The sequence below is a fragment of the Oncorhynchus masou genome, chromosome 18, assembly GCF_036934945.1.
Source record: "Oncorhynchus masou masou isolate Uvic2021 chromosome 18, UVic_Omas_1.1, whole genome shotgun sequence".
NCBI classification, from domain to species: domain Eukaryota; kingdom Metazoa; phylum Chordata; class Actinopteri; order Salmoniformes; family Salmonidae; genus Oncorhynchus; species Oncorhynchus masou.
Window position 1 is genome coordinate 28,325,717 of NC_088229.1, and position 22,766 is coordinate 28,348,482.

General features: G+C 42.7%; 2 protein-coding genes across 3 annotated transcripts in view; both read left to right on the forward strand.

Annotated features, from left to right (window-relative positions):
• LOC135504344 (AMP deaminase 1-like) overlaps nucleotides 1-4,138 on the forward strand; it is a 31,990-nt gene extending 27,852 nt beyond the window's left edge. Inside the window, exons 6-14 of the mRNA XM_064922835.1 lie at nucleotides 411-605; nucleotides 836-967; nucleotides 1,053-1,216; nucleotides 1,476-1,602; nucleotides 2,225-2,388; nucleotides 2,579-2,699; nucleotides 2,805-2,978; nucleotides 3,207-3,317; nucleotides 3,576-4,138. Of these exons, the coding sequence (XP_064778907.1) occupies nucleotides 411-605; nucleotides 836-967; nucleotides 1,053-1,216; nucleotides 1,476-1,602; nucleotides 2,225-2,388; nucleotides 2,579-2,699; nucleotides 2,805-2,978; nucleotides 3,207-3,317; nucleotides 3,576-3,731 (1,344 nt within the window). The 3' untranslated portion in view covers nucleotides 3,732-4,138. The remainder of the gene's footprint in view (nucleotides 1-410; nucleotides 606-835; nucleotides 968-1,052; nucleotides 1,217-1,475; nucleotides 1,603-2,224; nucleotides 2,389-2,578; nucleotides 2,700-2,804; nucleotides 2,979-3,206; nucleotides 3,318-3,575) is intronic.
• Nucleotides 4,139-4,364: 226 nt separating this feature from the next.
• The window catches only part of dennd2c (DENN/MADD domain containing 2C), a 38,180-nt gene continuing 19,778 nt past the window's right edge, over nucleotides 4,365-22,766 (forward strand). Inside the window, exons 1-14 of one of the 2 annotated variants that reach the window (XM_064922832.1) lie at nucleotides 4,365-4,820; nucleotides 12,687-14,029; nucleotides 15,468-15,592; nucleotides 15,907-16,028; nucleotides 16,147-16,296; nucleotides 19,138-19,222; nucleotides 19,466-19,510; nucleotides 19,810-19,997; nucleotides 20,234-20,343; nucleotides 20,700-20,769; nucleotides 21,106-21,183; nucleotides 21,548-21,688; nucleotides 21,894-22,042; nucleotides 22,310-22,487. In XM_064922832.1, coding sequence (XP_064778904.1) covers nucleotides 12,936-14,029; nucleotides 15,468-15,592; nucleotides 15,907-16,028; nucleotides 16,147-16,296; nucleotides 19,138-19,222; nucleotides 19,466-19,510; nucleotides 19,810-19,997; nucleotides 20,234-20,343; nucleotides 20,700-20,769; nucleotides 21,106-21,183; nucleotides 21,548-21,688; nucleotides 21,894-22,042; nucleotides 22,310-22,487 — 2,535 coding nt within the window. In that variant the 5' untranslated portion in view covers nucleotides 4,365-4,820; nucleotides 12,687-12,935. The remainder of the gene's footprint in view (nucleotides 4,821-12,686; nucleotides 14,030-15,467; nucleotides 15,593-15,906; nucleotides 16,029-16,146; nucleotides 16,297-19,137; nucleotides 19,223-19,465; nucleotides 19,511-19,809; nucleotides 19,998-20,233; nucleotides 20,344-20,699; nucleotides 20,770-21,105; nucleotides 21,184-21,547; nucleotides 21,689-21,893; nucleotides 22,043-22,309; nucleotides 22,488-22,766) is intronic. The other variant, XM_064922833.1, reaches the window with a different exon arrangement.

The window sequence follows — 22,766 nt, forward strand, 5'->3', positions numbered from 1 at the left end:
TCTGACCTCAACTCCATCGAACACCTTTGGGACTATTTGGAATGCAGACTGCGAGCCAGGCCCAATCACCCCTCATCAGTGCCTGACCTCACTAATGCGCTTGTGGCTGAATGGAAGCAAGTACCCGTAGCAATGTTCCAACATCTAGTGGAAAGCCTTCCCAGAAGAGTAGAGGCTGTTATAGCAGCCTGTGTGGATGTTGAAATCAGGGCCAGTCCAGACTGGACAAAATCTGAACCAAACATAGATGGCTATGATTGGTTCATGCTTTGTCTGGTCTGGACCAAAAATAACGAGGCCGGTCCGGACTGCACCAAAAAAAGACCTCCAAAAGACGTTGCTGGCGGTAAATGCTTAGTGGGTAGTAACTCATAACAATTTTTTCTCACAACTCCTGTGTGCTGTTTTAGGTCGACACCCACATCCATGCTGCTGCCTGCATGAACCAGAAGCACCTCCTGCGCTTCATCAAGAAGTCTTACCAGATGGACGCTGACCGTGTCGTGCAAAACATCAAGGGCAAAGATGTGACCATGAAGGAGCTGTTCGCCAACCTCAATCTGCACCCCTATGACCTCACTGTCGATTCCCTGGATGTGCACGCTGTGAGTCATACTGCTAGCTAGTTTAGCGATCAAAGGGGGAAAGCAATCCTGTGACCACAGGGCAAGTGCGCTCCTATCTCCTGTGTCAAAGGTCTAGACCTCTTGGCAGAAGCCGTTAAAAGCTTACATAGTAAGCTGCATACGGTGAAACTATGCATCTTTGATATTTTGATACTTTTTCCAATGTGAACACTTGGTCTTACGTGCTTCTCTCTCGCTCATGTCTTAAGGGCAGACAAACCTTTCAACGTTTTGACAAGTTCAATGCTAAGTACAACCCTGTGGGAGCTAGTGAGCTGCGTGACCTGTACATGAAGACAGAGAACTACATCGATGGAGAATACTTCGCCAGGATCATTAAGGTTAGACTCAGCTATGGCTTAGTTAGTTCCCTTTTGTAATCATCGCTTGATTACAACCAGCTGATTCTATATTTTTTGCACCCAGGAAGTGGCCTCTGATCTGGAGGATGCCAGGTACCAATACGCAGAGCCCCGTCTGTCCATCTATGGCTGCAACCCTAATGAGTGGACCAAGCTCTCAGGCTGGTTCAACAAGCACAGAGTCTTCTCCCCTCAACTCAAGTGGATGATTCAAGTGCCCAGGATCTAGTAAGTTGTATCTCTCTGTTCTTCAGTGAATGTGCTCTACCCTTTTTGCACCCTTTGGCAAGTTTAGCAAACTCAGTATAAAATTCTACTCTTTTATGGGTACTTGGCCCTCCAAGTAAAAACAAACAATCTTTTTTTAAATGGCTCTCTAAATAATGAAATGTGTACATTTAGAATAAGGTCTGAAGAACATGTTTATTACCATGGCATGTCATGTTTGTAACTTACTAACTGCTCATTCTCTGTACTTCCACCTCAGTGACATCTTCAGAGGCAGGAACTTCGTGCCCCACTTTGGAAAGATGCTGGAGAACATCTTCCTGCCTGTATTCCAGGCCACCATCGAACCCCACGCCAACCCTGAGCTCAGCATCTTCCTCAAGCATGTGAGTGAGACTGGCATGAGGAACCAGGGATGAAGGAGGTTTACGTTTTGAAGCTGCAATATGCAACTTTTTGTGCAACCTGAACAAATTAACATAGAAATGTGTGTTATGGATCTGTCATTCTCATTTAAAGAAAGTCTAAGAAGTGGTAGATATGTTCTATGTGCACTATTTCTGCGCTTACCTTTCTCAAGTTTTGTTTTTTGCGTCTTTTACTTTTGGTTTTGTAAATCAGCTTCAACCTGAAAGTAACAATATTTTTGGTTATGGAATATATATTTCACAGCGTTTTAGATGTTACAATGATTCTCTACACTATACTTGCTTGTTTTGTCACACAAACTGAAATTAGGCAAACTATTCGAATTTTAGCAACCAGGAAATGGCAGAGCGATTTCTGCATAGTTAATACTTTCAAGTGGTAGTTCACTTAAATGTCCTAATTCATGATTGTTCTCCGGCCTTGATGGAAATGTTATCAGAAGGTAGGAATTTGAGTTTTAAAATGTGTTTTTTACATTTTCAATCACTTAAAAAAAGAAGAAGTTTGGTATGATATATGAAGAAAATAAATTGAATAGCAAGGCAATCTCTTCGTTCTCCATCTTCCTCTGCTCTGTAGGTGACAGGTTTTGACAGTGTGGATGACGAGTCCAAGCACAGTGGTCACATGTTCTGCACCAAGAGCCCCAAACCAGAGGAGTGGAACATTGTCAAGAACCCCTCCTACACTTACTACATCTACTACATGTATGCCAACATCACTATGATCAATCATCTCCGCAAGTGAGTATCGCATGTCAAATCACAACCCACTGAGCACACAATGGTTGAGCCAACATGGAATAGACGTTGAATTGACATCTGTGCTCAGTGGGAATCCACATGTCCTTCAAGAAATTGTTGCATGAAAAGTACAAATCAAACATGTTACACTCATATCATTGTTTGTTTTGTGTTTTTGTTTGCATTCTAGGGCTAGGGGAATGAACACCTTCCAGTTCAGGCCCCACTGTGGAGAGGCTGGAGCCGTCACCCATCTGCTGGCCTCCTTCATGACAGCTGACAACATCTCTCACGGCCTCAATCTCAAGAAGGTCCGTAGCCTCTCCAAATAAAATGGCCTCCTCTGTTTCTTTGACAATATCAAAACCTAAACACATTACACAACTAACTCCTGTGGTCCTGCTCCCGCTCAACAGAGCCCTGTGTTGCAGTACCTCTACTTCCTGGCCCAGATTCCCATTGCCATGTCTCCACTCAGCAACAACAGTCTCTTCCTGGAGTATGCCAAGAGTCCTCTTCTGGAGTTCCTCAAGAAGGGTCTGATCGTCTCCCTGTCCACGGATGACCCCATGCAGTTCCACTACACCAGGGTGAGGCCAGACTGGGAGCCCGTCTGGTAGTGTGTGTGTGTTGTGTAGAAAGATATTTACCTGTTTTGGTACGCTCTTGGTTATTGTTGGTGCATTATGCGCCAATCAACTGCCCCAAGGTTCCATTCAGTTCAAAATGGTAACGGCTGATTTTGAAGCTGATCCTAAATCAGTTCTAGAGAGTAATTGAGACGCCAAGTTTACTCTGCTCTGACTGTGTGTCCTCAGGAGCCCCTGATGGAGGAGTACGCCATTGCAGCCCAGGTGTTCAAGCTCAGCACCTGTGACATGTGTGAGATCTCCAGGAACAGTGTGCTGCAGAGCGGCTTGTCTGATGAGGTAAAAAACACAAGAGACAACAAACAGGATAGACTATACTACCTCATAGACCCACAATTTAGCCACACTTTGTAAGACCTGAACCATTATTATTTTACACAAAGACATTATATTTTGTAACATTACAATCTACATTAAAGTATGAGTTCAATCATAGTATGGACTAGTTGGATGACAGCACTGTAATAGACTGCCACGGCTAATTGCCATCATAACATCTTCAGCACCAAAACGTGTTGCCTTGGTTTCTTTCTACAGGAGAAGACTCACTTCCTTGGTTCCGACTATCTGAAGGAGGGCCCTGAGGGCAATGACATACGCAAGACCAATGTCGCCCAGATCCGTATGGCCTATCGTTACGAGACATTGTGCTATGAGCTCAACCTTATTAAGGAGGGTCTGAAGACTGAGTGAACAATCTGAGATGTTATGTTTTATGGTGATGGCCCCTGCTAAATGTACCGATTATTTAAGACAACCTTCTTGTGTACTGGTGTTCCCTCCATGGTAAACCACATAATCTATTTATTAGAATAGGTATTAGTGTCATCTGGTGTCTGTGTGCAACTAATATCAATTTAACACAGTTTGCATATAGTGATTGGTCAGTGCTATCCGGGATCTTTGGGACTTCCCTACCCTTAACCATAACCTTTACAAATTTCAACTTCAAAGGGGTAGGGACATCACAAGAATACCAGATAGCACAGATCTATAATGATAATCCTGTTTGTGTCTGTTGTATTCCCTATTTTAATTAGATTGGTTTCTTTGGCCTTTTATGCGTGAAAACAATTGCTCTTTCTAGATGTGTCATATTGTGGGGGACACAATTGCAAGAATGATTTGAAATAAATAAATGTTCAAATATAATTAGATTTCTGTATTAATATTTTTTGTCAAACCAAACCACGACAGAATTGATTTGCTGAAATGTAGGCCCTTGCCCTGTCTGTTGCTTATTTCTGAGTGAATGCAAATGACATCTTCCTGTGATTATGTCAATTGGCCTTCTCCTACAAATCAAGACAGCCATTCGTTGGATGAGACAGCAGGAGTTGACGACGCCTCTTAGCTCACAGAATTAATATGGAGCCCCCTGAAAAGTTTCTCACTTGATTCGAGTTGTACCACTAGCTAATATCTCGGTGCCTGCTTAATGTTATTCCTTACTGTCCAAGACTGGTGAACGGTAGTTGGAACTAAATGGACGTTTTTGCTCTTAAAAGAAGACATGTTGGTGATAGCTAGCTACAGCTAGCTTTAGCGGCTAATCAGCTAAAGGGGAATGTGTGGCAACTAACTAGTGCAATGGAACGCCCGATTTGGAATTCGTCGAGAAACACTTGTAGTGAGTCAACTGGGACGAAGATTATAGCTAATATTGATGTCTAAAACCAACAACTACAAACAGGGAACAGGTATAATTTGCCGTTTACGATACTTTTTGCTATTAAAGAAGTTGGGATTGCTGCAAGCGACCTCGAGAGAAACCAATTGGAGGTGGGTAATACATATCGCTACGATTCAATGGATTAAAAACAAATCATTTGTCTTGAGATTAGGCATTTTGGTTGGTGTCCCACGGTGTCTGATCTCACATCCAATTTACTGATTTAGCTACAAGTTATCAGTAACTTGTTATAACGTGTTGCATTGATTACACATTTGTCACAATCAATGAATAACATGAATATGCTGGTTTAATTGAATGTTCTAACCTCGTCGTGCATGGCATTATTTATTTGTTGATTTAATCTAGCCTACTACTTGTAAATGAATTACATCTGTTGATTAGGCTAATCTTAATTGAATGTAAACAGGACAGTTAATCTCTGCGTATATTTACAGACACATTGTGGCAGGGGTGAGATCAGCACCAGTGTAAGAATTAAAATACATTCCACATGACCTAATATAAACTGCATTGACTGTTTACTGAAACAACCCATCACTCCTTACCCCTTTTGTACCCCACCTAGGGCAAGTTTTGTCATGCAGCAATTCTTGACGAGGGCGGTTTATGGTTGTTTTGAAGGTGCAATTAGGTATAATTTATGTTGGTAAGTGATGACGGGTTATTTGGGTCTTGATGATCCCTGTTTGGATTCTACTGGAGTAACATTGTTGTTTGGGTTCCACTGCAAGTTTTAAAGGTACCCTGGAATGACAAAATGTACATCCTTCATGATGGTTCAAACCCCCCAGACTCCTTTTGAATGGGGGAATAACCAAGAGGTTGATATCTGGCTAACTGCAAATCTAATTATACCTGTTAAACAATACGGAAACCAAAGCTTCTAAATGGGTGCAAGTCTCCCAAACCGTAATTATGGACAGTCTGCTGATCCTTTGTTTCTTAGTCTCAGGAAACACAGACTAGGCCTTCCTGCATAACACACACAAATAAAGCAAGTGGGTCAGAGTGATAAGTGACAGTTTAAAGTGTAGGATGGGTCCAGGCTATGAGATTCCACTACGTACATTGGATTTAGGTCAAACCAAACAAAAGCTTCATTTGTGGAGCCTGACTGACCCGTCTCTGGTCAAATTTATTCCCCTGCACCCTCCTAGCTGGAATGCAGCACATAGAATCATTATTATCATGAGCATCACTGGAATTTCACCATGTCTCCCTTCTCTAAATGCTTTCAACGTGATGTGCATCGTGTCTAAGTGCTTTGCTTCCAGCAAACAGAGTACAGTAAAGGAAGCAGGAACAGGAGTTTAATATATTTAGGCAAGATTTCACATAAGGACGTGGGCCTCTCCGTACAGTTTGGATGGTGCATACAATGAGGGCTGCAATATCATAAATATCAGTATTGCATGCCAAACTGTTCAGTTGTGGTTTTAGCGCAAGCTAAATAAATGCATTATGGAGTAATTCACTGTGAGGGACTCAAAATGTCAATGCAATGATTAAATAGTCCATCCCTATCAAATAATCTACTAGGCCTAAATTAATTAATTTAGATAAGAGTTTACGGCCATATAGAATATATTTTACAGTAATAAGACATCACTGTGGCTGTGATGTGGATATACTGGAATCCTTCATAATTTCTTAATTGTTTGTGCATGTGAATGCATCCGTGCTCCAATCTTCAGTTAATGTTTATGGCGCAGGCATTCTGAAGTCAAGATAAAAATACTTGGAATACCCGTCCTGGCATCTTTCCTGATCTACAGAAAGAGACTTTTTGAGATGAGAGTAAATTAGATTTAATGTTTTAATCTATCATGGTGTTCTGTAATGGGACAGCTGTGGTTAAGGATGGGAGAGGGGGATAGCCAACTCCTCTGCTCTGGGGGGGCAGACTTCACTCTGGCTGCACAAAGCTCCTGTGCCTGGTTCCTGCCGTTGTTTTATTTCCTCCTCCTGGTTTTATTTTTGGCTACTGACCTTGACAGGAGCCTATCCTCTCTAGCTTCCTCTGGCTGAACACATCCCATACTCCTTCCACTGCCTCAGGAGTGTGCTGTTGAAAGATACAGTGCCTTCAGAAAGTATTCATACCCCTTGACTTATTCCACATTTTGTTGTGTTACAGCCTGAATTCAAAATGGATTAAATAGATTTTTTTTCACTCAACCATCTACACACACTACTCCATAATGACAAAGTGAAAACATGTTTTTAGAAATTGTTGCAAATGTATTGAAAATGAAATACAGATCTCATTTACACAAGTATTCTCAAACCTTTGCTATCACACTCCAAATTGAGCTCAAGTGCATCCAATTTTATTTGATCATCCTTGAGATGTTGCTACAACTTGAATGGATTCCACCTGTGGCAAATTAAATTGTTTGGACATGGTTTAGAAAAACACCTGTCTATACAGTTGAAAGTGCATGTTGGAGCAGAAACTCCACCATGAAGTCCAATGAATGGTCTGTAGATCACAGTGAGAGAATTGTGATGAGGAATATATCTGGGGATGGGTATAAAACCATTTCTAGAGTGATGAAAGTTTCCAAGAGCACAGTGATCTTCATCATTGGGAAATTGAGAAAACATGGAACTACCTAGACTCTGCCAAGAGCTGGCCGTCGGACCAAACTGAGCAACCGGGCAAGAAGTACATCGCAGAAAGTTTTAAACTGTCAAGAGGAGTAAAACAAGGTTGTCCTCTATTGGTATATCTATTTACTATTGCCATTGAAATGTTGGCTGTTCAAATCAGATCCAACAATTAATATATTTAGGGATTAGAAATCCAGGGTTTAAAAACAAAGGTGTCATTGTACGCTGATGATTCATGGTTTCTTTTAAATACACAATTAGAATCACTCCACAGCCTCATAGAGGATCTAGATACTTTTTCTAACCTCTCTGGATTAAAACCAGATTATGATAATACTTATGATTATACTATACACAATATTACGTGTTGGATCACACAAAAAATACAACCTTCACATTACCGTGTAGTTTACCAATAAAATGGTCTGATGGGGATGTGGACATACTCGGTATACATATACCGAAAGAAAGAAATGATCTCACTCCAATACATTTTTATAGAAAGTTAGCAAAAATAGATACATGTTGCTACCATGGAAAGGAAAATACCTGTCTATTTGTGGAAAAACCACCCTCATTAACTCTTTAGTCATATCACAGTTGACCTATTTGCTTATGGTTTTGCCTACACCAAGAGATCTGCTTAATAAATTATGAGCAAAAAATATTCCATTTTATTTGGAATGGCAAGCCAGACAAAATTAAAAGGGCCTATTTATATAATGAATATGAATTCTGAGGGCAGAAATTATTAAAGTATTAGACCTCTCACCAAAGGTATCAATCATACAAAAGTTACATTTAAATCCAAACTGGTTCCCTAGCAAATTAGTATGAATGTCTCACCCCATGTTCAAGAATGGCCTTTTTCCCTTTATTCAGATTACAACCTCTCGGTTATTTGAAAACGAAATACTCTCCAAAATATCTTTCTTTTTAAAAATAAGCCATAGAAAGATGGAACAAATAATACAACAAGTATTGTGGTTAAACTCAAATATACTAATTTATTAATGAGAACTTTATTTTTCAATAACATTTTTTTTTAAATGGTATAATCTTTGTAAATTATATCATAAATAGGATTGGTGGAGTTGTCACACATGCAGCTAACACAGATATATGGAAATGTCTGCTCTACCCAAAATTACAACCAACTAATTGCAGCATTACCACAAAAATGGAAGAGGCAAGTAGAAGGGGGGGAAAAGTAAGCAGCTTGTCTATCGGCACTGCATTAAAGACCAAATTTCTTAAAGAAAATTGTGATAAAATATATACCAGTTTCATTTAAGGACTTAAAAATGGACAGCTGTGCCATTTATAAATGTCAAAATATTTGGGAAGAGATTTTCGATGTACCGATTCCGTGGCACAAACTTTTTCAATAATGTGTGTGTTATTAGTTTAAGCACACTGTTTGTCTATTATTCTGATTTAGATGAAGATTAGATCAAATTTTATGCCAAATTTATGCATAAATCAAGGTAATTACAAAGGGTTCACATACTTTTTCTTCACACTATATACATATATTAGTTGCAAATACATCTCTCTATAATTTATATAATATATACATAAATAAACTCAGCAAAAAGAAGAAACGTCCTCTCACTGTCAACTGCGTTTATTTTCAGCATACTTAACATGTGTAAATATTTGTTTGAATTTAAGAGTCAACAACTGAGACATAAACTGAACAAGTTCCACAGACATGTGACTAACAGAAATTGAATAATGTGTCCCTGAACAAAAGGGGGGTCAAAAGCAACAGCCAGTATATGGTGTCTCCACCAGCTGCATTAAGTACTGCAGTGCATCTCCTCCTCATAGATTGCACCAGATTTGTCAGTTCTTGCTGTGAGATGTTCCTCCACTCTTCCACCAAGGCACTGGCAAGTTTCTGGACATTTCTGGGGGGAAGCCCTCACCCTCCGATCCAGCAGGTCCCAGAAGTGCTCAATGGGATTGAGATCCGGGCTCTTCGCTGGCCATGGCAGAACACTGACATTCCTGTCTTGCAGGAAATCACGCATAGAACGAGCAGTATGGCAGGTGGCATTGTCATGTCAGGATGGGCCTGCAGGAAGGGTACCACATGAGGGAGGAGGATGTCTTCCCTGTAACGCACAGCGTTGAGATTGCCTGCAATGACAACAAGCTCAGTCCGATGATCCTGTGACACACCACCCCAGACCGTGATGGACCCTCCACCTCCAAATCGATCCTGCTCCAGAGTACAGGCCTCGTTGTAATGCTCATTCCTTCGACAATAAACGGGAATCCGACCATCACCCCTGGTGTGACAAAACTGCAACTCGTCAGTGAAGACCACTTTTTGCCAGTCCTGTCTGGTCCAGCGACGGATTTGTGCCCATAGTTGACGTTGCCGGTGATGTCTGGTGAGGACCTGCCTTACCACAAGCCCTCAGTACAGCCTCTCTCAGCCTATTGCGGACAGTCTGAGCACTAATGGAGAGCGTGTGCGTTCCTGGTGTAATTCGGGCAGTTGTTGTTGCCATCCTGTATCTGTCCCGCAGGTGTGATGTACGGATGTACTGATCCTGTGCAGGTGTTGTTATACGTGGTCTGACACTGCGATTTGAAGTTCTTGATGATCACAGCTCCCTTGAAGTTCTTTAGGATCTGATAAATGGTTGATTTAGGTGCAATCTTACTGGCAGCAATATCCTTGCCTGTGAAGAACTTTTTGTGCAAAGCAATGACGATGGCACATGTGTCCTTGCAGGTAACCATGGTTGACAGAGGAGGAACAATGATTCCAAGCACCACCCTCCTTTTGAAGCTTCCAGTCTGTTATTCGAACTCAATCAGCATGACGGGGTGATCTCCAGCCTTGTCCTCGTCAACACTCACACCTGTGTTAAAGAGAGAATCACTGACATGTCAACTGGTCCTTTTGTGGCAGGGCTGAAATGCAGTGGAAATGTTTTTGGGGGATTCAGTTCATTTGCATGGGAAAGAGGGACTTTGCAATTAATTGCAATTCATCTGATCACTCTTCATAACATTCTGGAGTATATGCAAATTGGCATCATACAAACTGAGGCAGCAGACTTCAATTAATATTTGTGTCATTCTCAACTTTTGGCCACGATTGTACACTCACTCACTCACTACCAGTCAAAAGTTTTAGAACACCTACTCATTCAAGGGTTTTTCTTTAATTTTACTACTTTCTACATTCAAAAGGCATTTGCACATCTGAGCTATCTTTTTTGCAGGTACATGGTAACAGTTGAATAAGATGAGAAATAAGAAGGAACCCGCAAACTGCCCTAGATAGTATCACTGCTCTTTCATAAGCTTTACGTATCGGCCTCACGGTTTTGTCAGAGTTTTTAAATTGTAGAGTAATAGAGAAGACATCAAACACATGGAATCATGTAGTAAACAAAAGTGTTAAACAAATCAAAATATATTTTACATTTGAGATTCTTCAAATAGCCACCCTTTGCCTTGATGGCCGCTTTAAACACACTTGGCATTCTCTCAACCAGCTTCAGATGGAATGCTTTTCTAACAGTCTTGAAGGAATTCTCACACATGCTGAGCACTTGTTGACTGCTTTTCCTTCACTCTGCAGTCCGACTCATCCCAAACCATCTCAATTGGGTTGTGATCAGGGGATTGTGGAGGCCAGGTCAACTGATGATGCAGCACTCCATCCCTCTCCTTCTTGGAAAAATAGCCCTTACACAGCCTGTGTGTGAGGTGTGTGGGTTCATTGTCCTGTTGAAAAACAAATGATCGTTCCACTAAGCCCAAACCAGATGGGATGGTGTATCGTTGCAGAATTTTGTGGTAGCCATGCTGGTTAAGTGTGCCTTGAATTCTAAAGCAGCAAAGCACCCCCACACCATAACACCACCACCTCCATGCTGTACGGTGGGAAATACACATGCGGAGATCATCCATTCACCCACACCGTGTCTCACAGACACAGCAGTTGAAACCAAAAATCTCACATTTGGACTCCAGACCAAATGACAAATTTCCACTGGTCTAATGTCCATTGCTCGTGTTTCTTGGCCCAAGCAAGTCTCTTCTTATTATTGGTGTCCTTCAGTAGTGGTTTCTTTTGAAGCAATTCAACCATGAAGGCCTGATTCACACAGTCTTCTCCTAACAGTTGATGTTGACATGTGTCTGTTACTTGAACTCTGAAGCATTTATTTGGGCTGCAATTTCTGACGCTGGTAACGCTAATGAACTTATCCTCTGCAGAGGTAACTCTGGGTCATCCATTCCTGTGGCGGTTCTCATGAGAGCCAGTTTCATCATAGTGCTTGACGGTTTTTGCATCTGCACTTGAAAAAACATTACAAGTTCTTGAAATGTTCTGTATTGACTGACCTTCATGTCTTAAAGTAATAACGGACTGTCGTTTTCTTTGCTTATTTGAGCTGATCTTATCATAATATGGACTTGGTATTTTACCAACAGGGCTATCTTCTGTATACCACCACTACCTTGTCACATAACAACTGATTGGCTCCAACATATTAAGAAGGATGAAATTCCACAAATGTAACTTTTTAAGAAGGCACAACTGTTAATTGAAATGCACTCTAGGTGACTACCTCGTGAAGCTGTTTGAGAGAATGCCAAGAGTGTGCAAAGCTGTCATCAAGGCAAAGGGTGGCTATTTGAAGAATCTCAAATATACAATATATTTACTGTTGTTTTTAAGACTTTTTTTGGTTTCTTCATGATTCCATATGTGTTATTTCATAGTTTTGATGTCATTTATATTATTCTACGAACCCTTGAATGAGTAGGTGTTCTAACCGGTACTCTATATATTTGCAAAAAAATATATGGGAGATTAGAAGTGATGCAGACTTGTATCCCATTAAATCTGTGGAAAGACTTGATGTTTGCTGTTTGTCACCACTCCCCATTTAATTTAACAGAGCCTGAGAAAATATGCAAGAAAAAATGGGAGAAAATCCCCACATCCAGCAAAACTAATAGACATTCCAAATCTGAAATCGGCGCCACAGGTGCTTCTCCAGAGTTTTGACTCGGGTGTGAATACTTATGTAAATGAGCTTTTCCGCACAAATTTCTAAATACATGTTTTTACTTTGTCATTATGGGATATTGTGTGTAGGTGGGTGAGATTATTTTTTTGAAATCCATTTTGAATTTGGGCTGTAACACAACAAAGTGGAATAAGTGGTATGAATACTTTCTGAAGGCACTGTAGTAGTGTCATCATCCTCAATAGAAACTGCTTTCTCTTCAGTGTGTTGTCTTGACTTGTTTTGAAGTGCTGATGGATGAGTACCTTTTTTGTGTCCTTTGCTTTGCAGGTCCTTCTTTATGTGGAGAAGAGGGAAAAGAGCAGTCACTGACCCTGTTTAATGGAAGAGGGGTTTAAAAGTAAAAAGGAAACGATAGAAGAAAGACCCCTGTCAATCTCCTTGCTTTCCATAGCCTACTGTGGTTAAAGTTGTAGGACAGACTCACTGTTTTTAACAGTGTGTCTATACACCGGGAGGGTCCTCATGCTTCCACCAACTATGCAGTGAGGGTGAGCTGGCAGTGTGCCCCCTCTCACCATGCTGGCTCTGGGCATAGAGCAGGGGAAAGGTGGAGGGGGACGGGGCCGGGCTACTGTGGCCTGGCAGGCCCCATCCTCAGTGAAGTCTCTAACCCAGGACCCAGTGAGGCCTTCTGTGGCCTGGCAGGCCCCCTCCTCAGGGAAGCCTCTAACCCAGGACCCAGGGAGGCCTACTGTGGCCTGGCAGGCCCCCTCCTCTGGGGAGCCTCTAACCCAGGACCCATCGAGGCCTACTCTGGCCTGGCAGGCCCCCTGCTCAGGGAAGCCTCTAACCCAGGACCCAGGCCTCAACATCAGGCAGAAGATTTCCCAGTGGGAAGGCCTCTGTCAACCAAACGGTGATGGGCATACTGAAAGGGTCAAAGAGCATGCACCAGTTGTATCCCGATCTCTTTCAGGGGATGTCCTGGGTAACGGAGTATGTAGCGACAGTTTGAGAGGTGAACCTCACGGCAAAGCCAACCTCTCTAAAGCCAGGAGCCTGGGTTTGGATTTCAGGGAAAACTTACAAGCACGGTGCGGACACAAGGGCATAGGCAGAAAGTCGGATGCCCCTCAGAATCACAACAGTTTCAGTAAGACTTCAACCACAATACCAGTGTCCAAGCCATTCACAGCGCCTTCGCAAACTCTTACAACAGTCACTACAAACATCTTCCAAGTAGAAAGGATCATCCCCACCAATGGTGAACTGAAGGTGGGTAATGTGTTGGAAGTTAAGTGGACCAAACCCCTATGTCTGTCAGTTGATGACCATGGAGAGAGCCTGCCACCAGGGAATTTCTACACCTCAAGGGGCTTCTGGCGGAGGCTGGAGGGAGATGTGTTGTTCTGGGAGAAGGGAACAAATACCTCAGCAGAGTCTCAGAGTGTTGTGGGTCCAGCGACTCGCCCTCCACCAAAACCACAACGGACATTTCAGTATCAGGGAGCGGACAGCACCCCAGCAAACTGGGTCCAATGGGACAGCAGGATTCCATCTGTCAACCAATCCAACACCAAGTGCAGTGGGATAGCCCAAACACCTAACTTCCCAGAACCCCTGTGTCCTGTCAGCCGTGGCAATGGGTTTTCCAGACACAGAAAGAACCGGTAAGTTCATGATACTGACACCTCTAGTATAGAGAAGGTTTGGTTTACCATTTTAAAACAGAACATTTTTGGCATCTTACTTTTTCAATTGCTTTAGTCAAGGTCAAATCTGGTTATTTGTAATACAAACACGTTAACAATTATTTGGTGAAAGTCTTTCTCTGTCCTGAGCTATTGTGCTCTCATACAGTGTCCTTAGTTGTAAATTTGTTTACAACTAAGTAGTAGAGTAGTAGAATGAGAGAGTTTTAGAGGCAAAGTTTGAGTGAGAGAAGGGTCAGTCTAGCATTTGGTCGGCCTCCATGTGTGATTACACAGTCTTTGGCAGCATTGCAGACTATTGTCTGGATATGGCCTACTTCCAGAGCAGCCAACTGTCCGGCGGTCACGTTTGTTTCGAAACACACACCAGCTCTCACATTGAATTCCACTAATGTAGTCTCCTAATTTTTCTATCAGTTTGTATTCTCTATGAGGGCAATTCCATATGAACACACAGTAAGGTTTCAAAGGACACCAATACTGGCTTTGTAGCATCTACTGATTTATCGTTGTAGTGTCTTAAAGAAGGCCTGGGTAAATGTCACACATTATTTCTCAATAATCATTTTGGATACAGACTTCAATGGTATGCCAAAAACCTACCCCCTAAGGACCTTTTCTATTGATTTAATTCCAGGAAGATCCAAAAATCATACATATCTTTGGGCCAATCTTGAATGGATTTCCCCATGCGTCTTTAGCATAACCATCCAAATTGCTTTCTATTAGGCTTACTCTTGAAACTCTTTCCTGCTCTCTCTCTTGCACACACTCTCCATATTGACCTTAACCCTTAGCCACATGTTGAATTCATGTTGAATTTTTCTTTAATCTCTCCGTGCTTCTATTTTACACCCTTTTTCTCTCCCTGACGCACCCTCCTACGGTCTTTATTGCCATCATTAGCCGGCTACCAACCGGTTATTCAACCCTGCACCTTAGAGGCTGCTGCCCTATGTATATAGACATGGAATCACTGGTCACTTTAATAATGTTTACATACTGTTTTACTAATTTCTTATGTATATACTGTATTTTATTGTATTTCATTGCGTGTAATTTATGTGTTTGCGTGTAATTTGCGTGTAATTTTTTGTATTTATATATTTCTTAATTTCATTATTTTAGATTTGTGTGAATTGTTCGATATTACTTCACTGTTGGAGCTAGGAACACAAGCATTTCACGACATTCTGCAATAACATCTGCTAAATATGTGTATGTGACCAATACAATTTGATTTGATCATCTTTACTATCAACTTGTGAAAACCCCTCCAATGCCGAGGCCCTTTGGCTGAACGTAAGAGGATAACACATTGAACATCACGATGCAGACTGTGTTTAGGGCGACAGTGGCCCGCGTCTCACATCCCCCTCTCCCTCCATTTTTACAGGAAGTCCTTTGAGTTTGAGGATGTGGTGCAGTTGACAGAGCAGCAGGGTACACTGGGAAGTGGGGCCAGGCGCTCCGGCCTGTTCCACGCCTTCTCTGACGACAACATTTATGAGGACATAATCTGTGAGTTCACCCCTGACACAAAGTGAAAAAAGACACTCCACTTAGGCAGCCTGAGTCATCTTACAATCTTAGGAACATTTAGGAACCAATTCTTTCCTAGTCTTACTTCCCATCGTCGTAACCACTGATAAAGAAAAGGATGGAATATAGCTTTTTTTCCATATTGTCACATATCAAGTCCTCTTTAGGTCCGTGGTGGACGTGAAAGGAGATAAATAAAGGCAGTCATTTAAGACCATTCGGACTTAAACAAGTACTATTAGCGTATTATGCTGTGTATGTCATCTGTCTCCCTCACCTTTGACCCTGGCCAGCTGGACCCTTGACCAGAGACAACCCATATGAGGATGTCAAGCTGGCTCCTACTATGTGTCTCCCCATCAGGCGTCCCCGACCCTGGAACATGGCACAGAGAGAGAGCCCTTGCACACCAAAGGTAGTAATGGAAACTGATTCACAGGATATTAGATTTCAATTGAGCCCAGTATGATATGAAAAAACAAAAACATGCTTTAATCTTTAATTACCCAGTCCTCTTGTATTCTGTGTCTCAGCTCCCTCCCAAGCCTCTCACGTTGTGGGTGGAGAGGAAGGAAACACTGGCAGCGACACCACCCACCCCTACCTCCCCTACTGAAGCCCCCCACAGAACTGCCTTTCCCAGGCGACCCACAACCACCCACAAAACATACAGACTGCCTCAGGTAAACACACACAAGCATTTCATAAGTATTTTATACACAGTGGAAATTGTACAATGCTCAAAAAAATTAAGGGAACACTTAAACAAAACAATGTAACTCCCAAGTCAATCACACTTCTGTGAAATGAAACTGTCCACTTAGGAAGCAACACTGATTGACAATACATTTCACATGCTGTTGTGCAAATGGAATAGACAACAGGTGGAAATTATAGGCAATTAGCAAGACTCCCCCAATAAAGGAGTGGTTCTGCAGGTGGTGACCACAGACCACTTCTCAGTTCCTATGCTTCCTGACTGATGTTTTGGTCAATTTTGAATGCTGGCGGTGCTTTCACTCTTGTGGTAGCATGAGACGGAGTCTACAACCCACACAAGTGGCTCAGGTAGTGCAGCTCATCCAGGATGGCACATCAATGTGAGCTGTGGCAAGAAGGTTTGCTGTGTCTGTCAGCGTAGTGTCCAGAGCATGGAGGTGCTACCAGGAGACATGCCAGTACATCAGGCGACGTGGAGGAGACCGTAGGAGGGCAACAACCCAGCAGCAGGACTGCTACCTCTGCCTTTGTGCAAGGAGGAGCAGGAGGAGCACTGCCAGAGCCCTGCAAAATGACCTCCAGCAGGCCACAAATGTGCATGTGTCTGCTCAAACGGTCAGAAACAGACTCCATGAGGGTGGTATGAGGGCCCAACGTCCACAGGTGGGGGTTGTGCTTACAGCCCAACACCGGTGCAGGACGTTTGGCATTTGCCAGAGAACACCAAGATTGGCAAATTCGCCACTGGCGCCCTGTGCTCTTCACAGATGAAAGCAGGTTCACACTGAGCACATGTGGCAGAGTCTGGAGACGCCGTGGAGAACGTTCTGCTGCCTGCAACATCCTCCAGCATGACCGGTTTGGCGGTGGGTCAGTCATGGTGTGGGGTGGCATTTCTTTGGGGGGATGCACAGCCCTCCATGTGCTCGCCAGAGGTAGCCTGACTGCCATTAGGTACTGAGATGAGATCCTCAGACCCCTTGTGAGACCATATGCTGGTGCGGTTGGCCCTGGGTTCCTCCTAATGCAAGACAATGCTAGACTTCATGTGGCTGGAGTGTGTCAGCAGTTCCTGCAAGAGGAAAGCATTGATGCTATGGACTGGCTCGCCCGTTCCCCAGACCTGGATCCAATTGAGCACATCTGGGACATCATGTCTCGCTCCATCCACCAACGCCACGTTGCACCACAGACTGTCCAGGAGCTGACGGATGCTTTAGTCCAGGTCTGGGAGGAGATCCCTCAGGAGACCATCCGCCACCTCATCAGGAGCATGCCCAGGCGTTGTAGGGAGGTCATACAGGCACGTGGAGGCTACACACACTACTGAGCCTCATTTTGACTTGTTTTATGGACATTACATCAAAGTTGGATCAGCCTGTAGTGTGGTTTTCCACTTTAATTTTGAGTGTGACTCCAAATCCAGACCTCCGTGGGTTGATAGATTTGATTTCCATTGATAATTTTTCTGTGATTTTTGTTGTCAACACATTCAACTATGTAAAGAAAAAAGTATTTAATAAGAATATTTCATTCATTCAGATCTAGGATGTGTTATTTTAGTGTTCCCTTTATTTTTTGGAGCAGTGTATTTACCGCAAACTATTAGTTATTTTATTTTGTAATTTTGAGTGGGAATAGCAGCCTAAAATGTTAGTGGTATTGGTCTGTTTACAAGATTACACATAGAGAAGCCAAGCTAGTGTTAGGCCTACAATCTGTTGTCCATTTGGAGATAAATCTGAGCTTCCTGTATGCTTGGCTCTGGATCCAGGTCACTCATTCCGCTGCTCAAGTTGAAACTTGACTGATGGCCCTATCCAGTCCAAACAGGTACCCAGTAGGAAACGTTTTTCAGTGCAACAAGGAAGTTGTGCTTGAATTACATTTATTGATTCGCTAACTTTCCAGAAAAGTTTGTGGCCAGATCACAAGTATGTCAACAACAATGTGATGATATGTCACATGAATGTGATTTATTTGTATCAGATAAATATACTGAACAAAAATATTAATGCAACAATTACAAAGATTTTACTGAGTTACAGTTCATATAAGAAAATCAGTCAATTGAAATAAATTAATTGGGCCCTAATCTATGTATTTCCCACATGACTGGGCAGGGGTGCAGCCATGGGTGGACCTTGGAGGATGTCGGCCCACCCATTTGGCAGCCAGGCCCACTCACTGCAGAGCCAGGCTCAGCCAATCAGGATCAGTTTTTCACCTCAACTGTTCAGTTTTTCACCCCCCCGACGATACAGCAAGTGAAGGGGGTCCTGGGCTGGCCTCGTTAAACTTGGTCTGCTGTTGTGAGGCCGGTTGGTTGTACTGCAGTTTATGGTAGAGAAATTAACATTCAACTCTCTGGCAACAGTTCTGGTGGACATTCCTGCAGTCAGCGTGCCAATTGCACGCTCCCTCAAAACTTGTCATACAATGCCAGATGTTTCAAAACGGCACATTTTGAAGTGGTCTTTTATTGTCCCCAGCACAAGGTGCACCCGTGTAATGATCATGCTGTTTAATCAGCTTATTGATATTCCACACCTGTCAGGTGGATGGATTATCTTGACAAAGGAGAAATGCTCACTAACAGGGATGTAAACAAATTTGTGCACAACATTTTTGAGAAATTTGCTTTTTGGGCATGGGCAGAATTTGGGGCATTTAAAAAAAGTATATATTTTTAAAAAATTAGCTCAAAAAACATGGCACCAACACTTTGCATGTTGCGTTAAATATTTTTGTTCAGTGTATATCTTTGTGTATGTGTTTGTTTGTGTGTGGTTTCTCTGACGCAGTATGTCAATAAGATTCATGTGATCTTTGATGCCAAGCGAGGGAGAAAGAGAGTGAAGAGCCAGGCACAGGGCGGTTCAGCTCGAGGTATGACTGTTATTACCCTCAAACTTGTCTACAAGATGAAGATGAACTAAATACCCAGCAATTCATGAGATACGTTACATCCCGTCACTGGTACAAATACAATACAAAGACACTCTGTCTCCTATAATGTATTTCTTTCATCCCTTTATTACTCTCTGTCTCTCGCTCTGTGTTTCTATCTCTGTCTGTTGCACTCTGTCGCTCTCTCATTTTCTCTTGCACACTCTCTTCTGCTCTGAACAGAGGAGACCAGTGGAACTGAGAGTGACCCAGAGGACAACACTAATGGTACTACTATAGGATTGACCTTCATTCCAAAATCAATGTTTGGCAGACGTTTTTAGAATGTTGAGATCAGTCAATGTCCCACGCCTTCTACTAAAGTTGTATAAATCCACCCTCAATCCCAAATTAAGGGGAAAGCACTGTCTAGTTTTTTTTTTTTTTTTTTTTTTTGGGGGGGGGTGCCTTTATCTTTTCTATTCACATTTTATTAGCATTTAATCAAGGCAAGATATTAATATCCTGTTCCGTTAGATTCAACTTATTAGATTTTTTTTAAATAAATGTTTTACTGTCTCCACTAGGAGGGTCGAGACGCTCGGTCTATGTCCAGTCCACGCTGAAGCGGAGGCCAGGCTACCGCACCCTGGAGAGGGACCTGATCCAGCTCCAGCAACAGCAGCTCTTCCAGCTCTTTGTGGTGGTGTCACTCAGAAAGAGTTCCCCGGAAAACACCTATGCCCCTGAGATCACGCAACAGTTTCCCAACAAGGTTATTGTCAATTGAAATCAATTAAAGCCAACCTCTTTCAGATGGGGAGCAACAGAGCTTGGTGGCGGAACACACTTATACGATACATTTTTATAGGGGAAACCATGCATGGGCTCAAAGGAAACCCAGAATGTTTTGAGTTGCCTTTGTTTTTTGTTACCATTGTATTTCTCTTGACTATTTCCTGTTTTCCGGGCCAGGGAATAAAATGAGTCTCTCCCTTCTTTACGGTGTAGTTTGCGAAGTCTTCTCGTCACTCCCGTGAAGCTGAAGATCGGCTGAAGGCAATCCCCAAGTTTTGCTTCCCAGACTCTCAGGACTGGCGGCCATCTGGAGACCTGCCCAGGTAAGCTGCTGTCACATTCACATTGTGGTCACAGTATGTAGCAGTGGTGTACAATAAGGATATTCATATAAGGGTGCTGAAACAACCACTTTAATATAAGTATTGAAACAGGTCAAAACTTAAAAAGTAGCAAGTTTTTTTGTAATAATCACTGTCCTAGAATGAAATATGATCTGAGAATTAAGTGAAAGTTATGTTAAATAAAAGGTTGAACATCTAGTGATTCAGACAAAGCAAAACATGATTGCAGTTCATATACCATGCTTTGTTTTCTTCCCAGAGAGTCTGCCTTAGAACACTGCTTATCTCTACTACAATGTGTATCCCTGTCAAATTGTCTATGCTTCTGTCTCTAGTGAAACTTTCTCTTTTGTCTTGACGGGAGAGGATGGCAGCCGTTGGTTTTGTTACTGTCGTAAGATCCTGGTGAGTGTGTGTGTGTGTGTGTGTGTCATTACGTTTTGTGTGTGTCTGCCTATGCGTGTGACAACTTGGCAGTACAGTGCTTTCTCAACATCTAAGGGATATACTCCATCTGAGTCGTAGGCCATAAAACCTCAATCAATGAGCCTAACTAATAAGAATTTCACATTTTTTCTAACTGTTTAATGTTAGATTTGTGTTTTTTGAATGCATTGCACAATGCGATGTTTCTGTTATCCCCCAGAAAGTCAGCGTTATATAGCCTTTCAATAACTTTGTTGACACTGAATGCCAGGATTGGTTTTCACGCTCTTCTCTGTGTTGATTTGTGCCATTTAGCCCTGTGGAAAGGGGAAGAGACTGCCTGAAGTTCACTGTATTGTAAGCAGACTGGGCTGCTTCAACCTGTTTGCTAAGGTAACCGGCAGTCTGATTAAACTCTTCATATATAATGCATTTTAGCTTGCTTGTGCACATTGAAAAGTGTTGAAACTAAATCCTGTAAAAATGTCCCAAGCTAATCAGAAGGGTGAGTTTTGAGAAGGATAATTGATATATTTAACGATGTGTTATTATGTACCACCCAATGTTTTAGTCTATGCAGGTGAGAGGGGACAGGTGTGACTAGTGTAAATAAAAGGTGAAGAAAGCAGCTAGTATTTAATGTAGTCCTGATGTATTCCCTTGTTGATACTTGTCATCAGGATTGTCTTTGTGTTTAGGGGTGTAGTTATGGAGTTATACTGGGTGCGTCCTTGTGTGTGGGTGGGTGTGTTTTCAGATCTTGGAGGAGGTAGAGAGGCGCAGGGAGATCTGTCCTGCCCTGGTGTCTCCCTTCATGCGTAGCGTCATGGAGGCTCCTTTCCCCGCCCCTGGACGCACCATCACAGTCAAGAGCTTCCTCCCAGGCTCAGGAAATGAGGTAACAATCACAACTAAGAGGAAGTCACCCTAGGACTATAGGAAAATAGTTACTACAGGATGTTAAGAGAAGTAACAGTTCCTACCTAGCTCTTTATTACGGACACTTTGTCAACAACACTGTCTTTTCAATGTCTTTGCCCAGCAACCAACTGTTGTAAGAGTAATAGCCAACCGTGTGTGTGTGTGTGTGTGTGTGTGGTCAGGTGCTCACTCTGTGCCGGCCGGTGGACTCGAGGCTGGAGCATGTGGACTTTGAGAGCCTGCTGCAGTGCCTGAGCGTTGGGAGACTCTTGCAGGTGTTTGCCTCTCTGCTACTGGAGAGGAGGGTCATCTTTATCGCTAACAAACTCAGGTGATGTTTTTCCTCTAGTACACACAGCTTCACTGGCATCTCCAGCTTGACTTGGGAGGGCAGGTACTGCAGAGTACTGGTTCAGGGTGGAATGTATTGTGTGCTTTGCTCTTCTGTTGGTCGGTGTGAAAGTGCTGTGTGTAAGTTGTCATAAGTACATAGTGTAGTCCGAGTTAATTGTATTGAATCGACTGTATGGACTCCATATCTTTGACGTGCCTCTTCTTTGGAATTTCACATCTTTTCATCCCTTTCTCCTCTCTTCAGTGTGCTGTCTCGTTGTGGCCATGCTGCGCTGGCGCTGCTCTACCCATTCACATGGCAGCATACCTTTGTGCCTGTGCTACCCGCCAGCATGCTGGACATCAGCTGCTCTCCCACTCCCTTTCTCATGGGGGCGCTGGTGCCCTGCTTGCCCGAGCTGCTGGAGCTGCCTATAGAGGAGGTAAGTGACAAAGCTCACCATCTGATTCCCAGTGGCTAGTCACTAGATGGCCATGCTACAAAGGACAGCATTTTTGATTTCATCAGAATTGATGAGGAAGTACATGAGTGATTATTTCCTTGATAGAGTGTTAATGTTAGGGTTATTTAGTGTTCTGTCGCACACAATGGTTTATCAGACTTAAAAGTATTTCTACCACCTAGTGGTAGTTTTATAAACGTCATTACAGTAAGACTAACAAATAACTGGAGTATCAAACTTCAAATAGTTACTAACAGT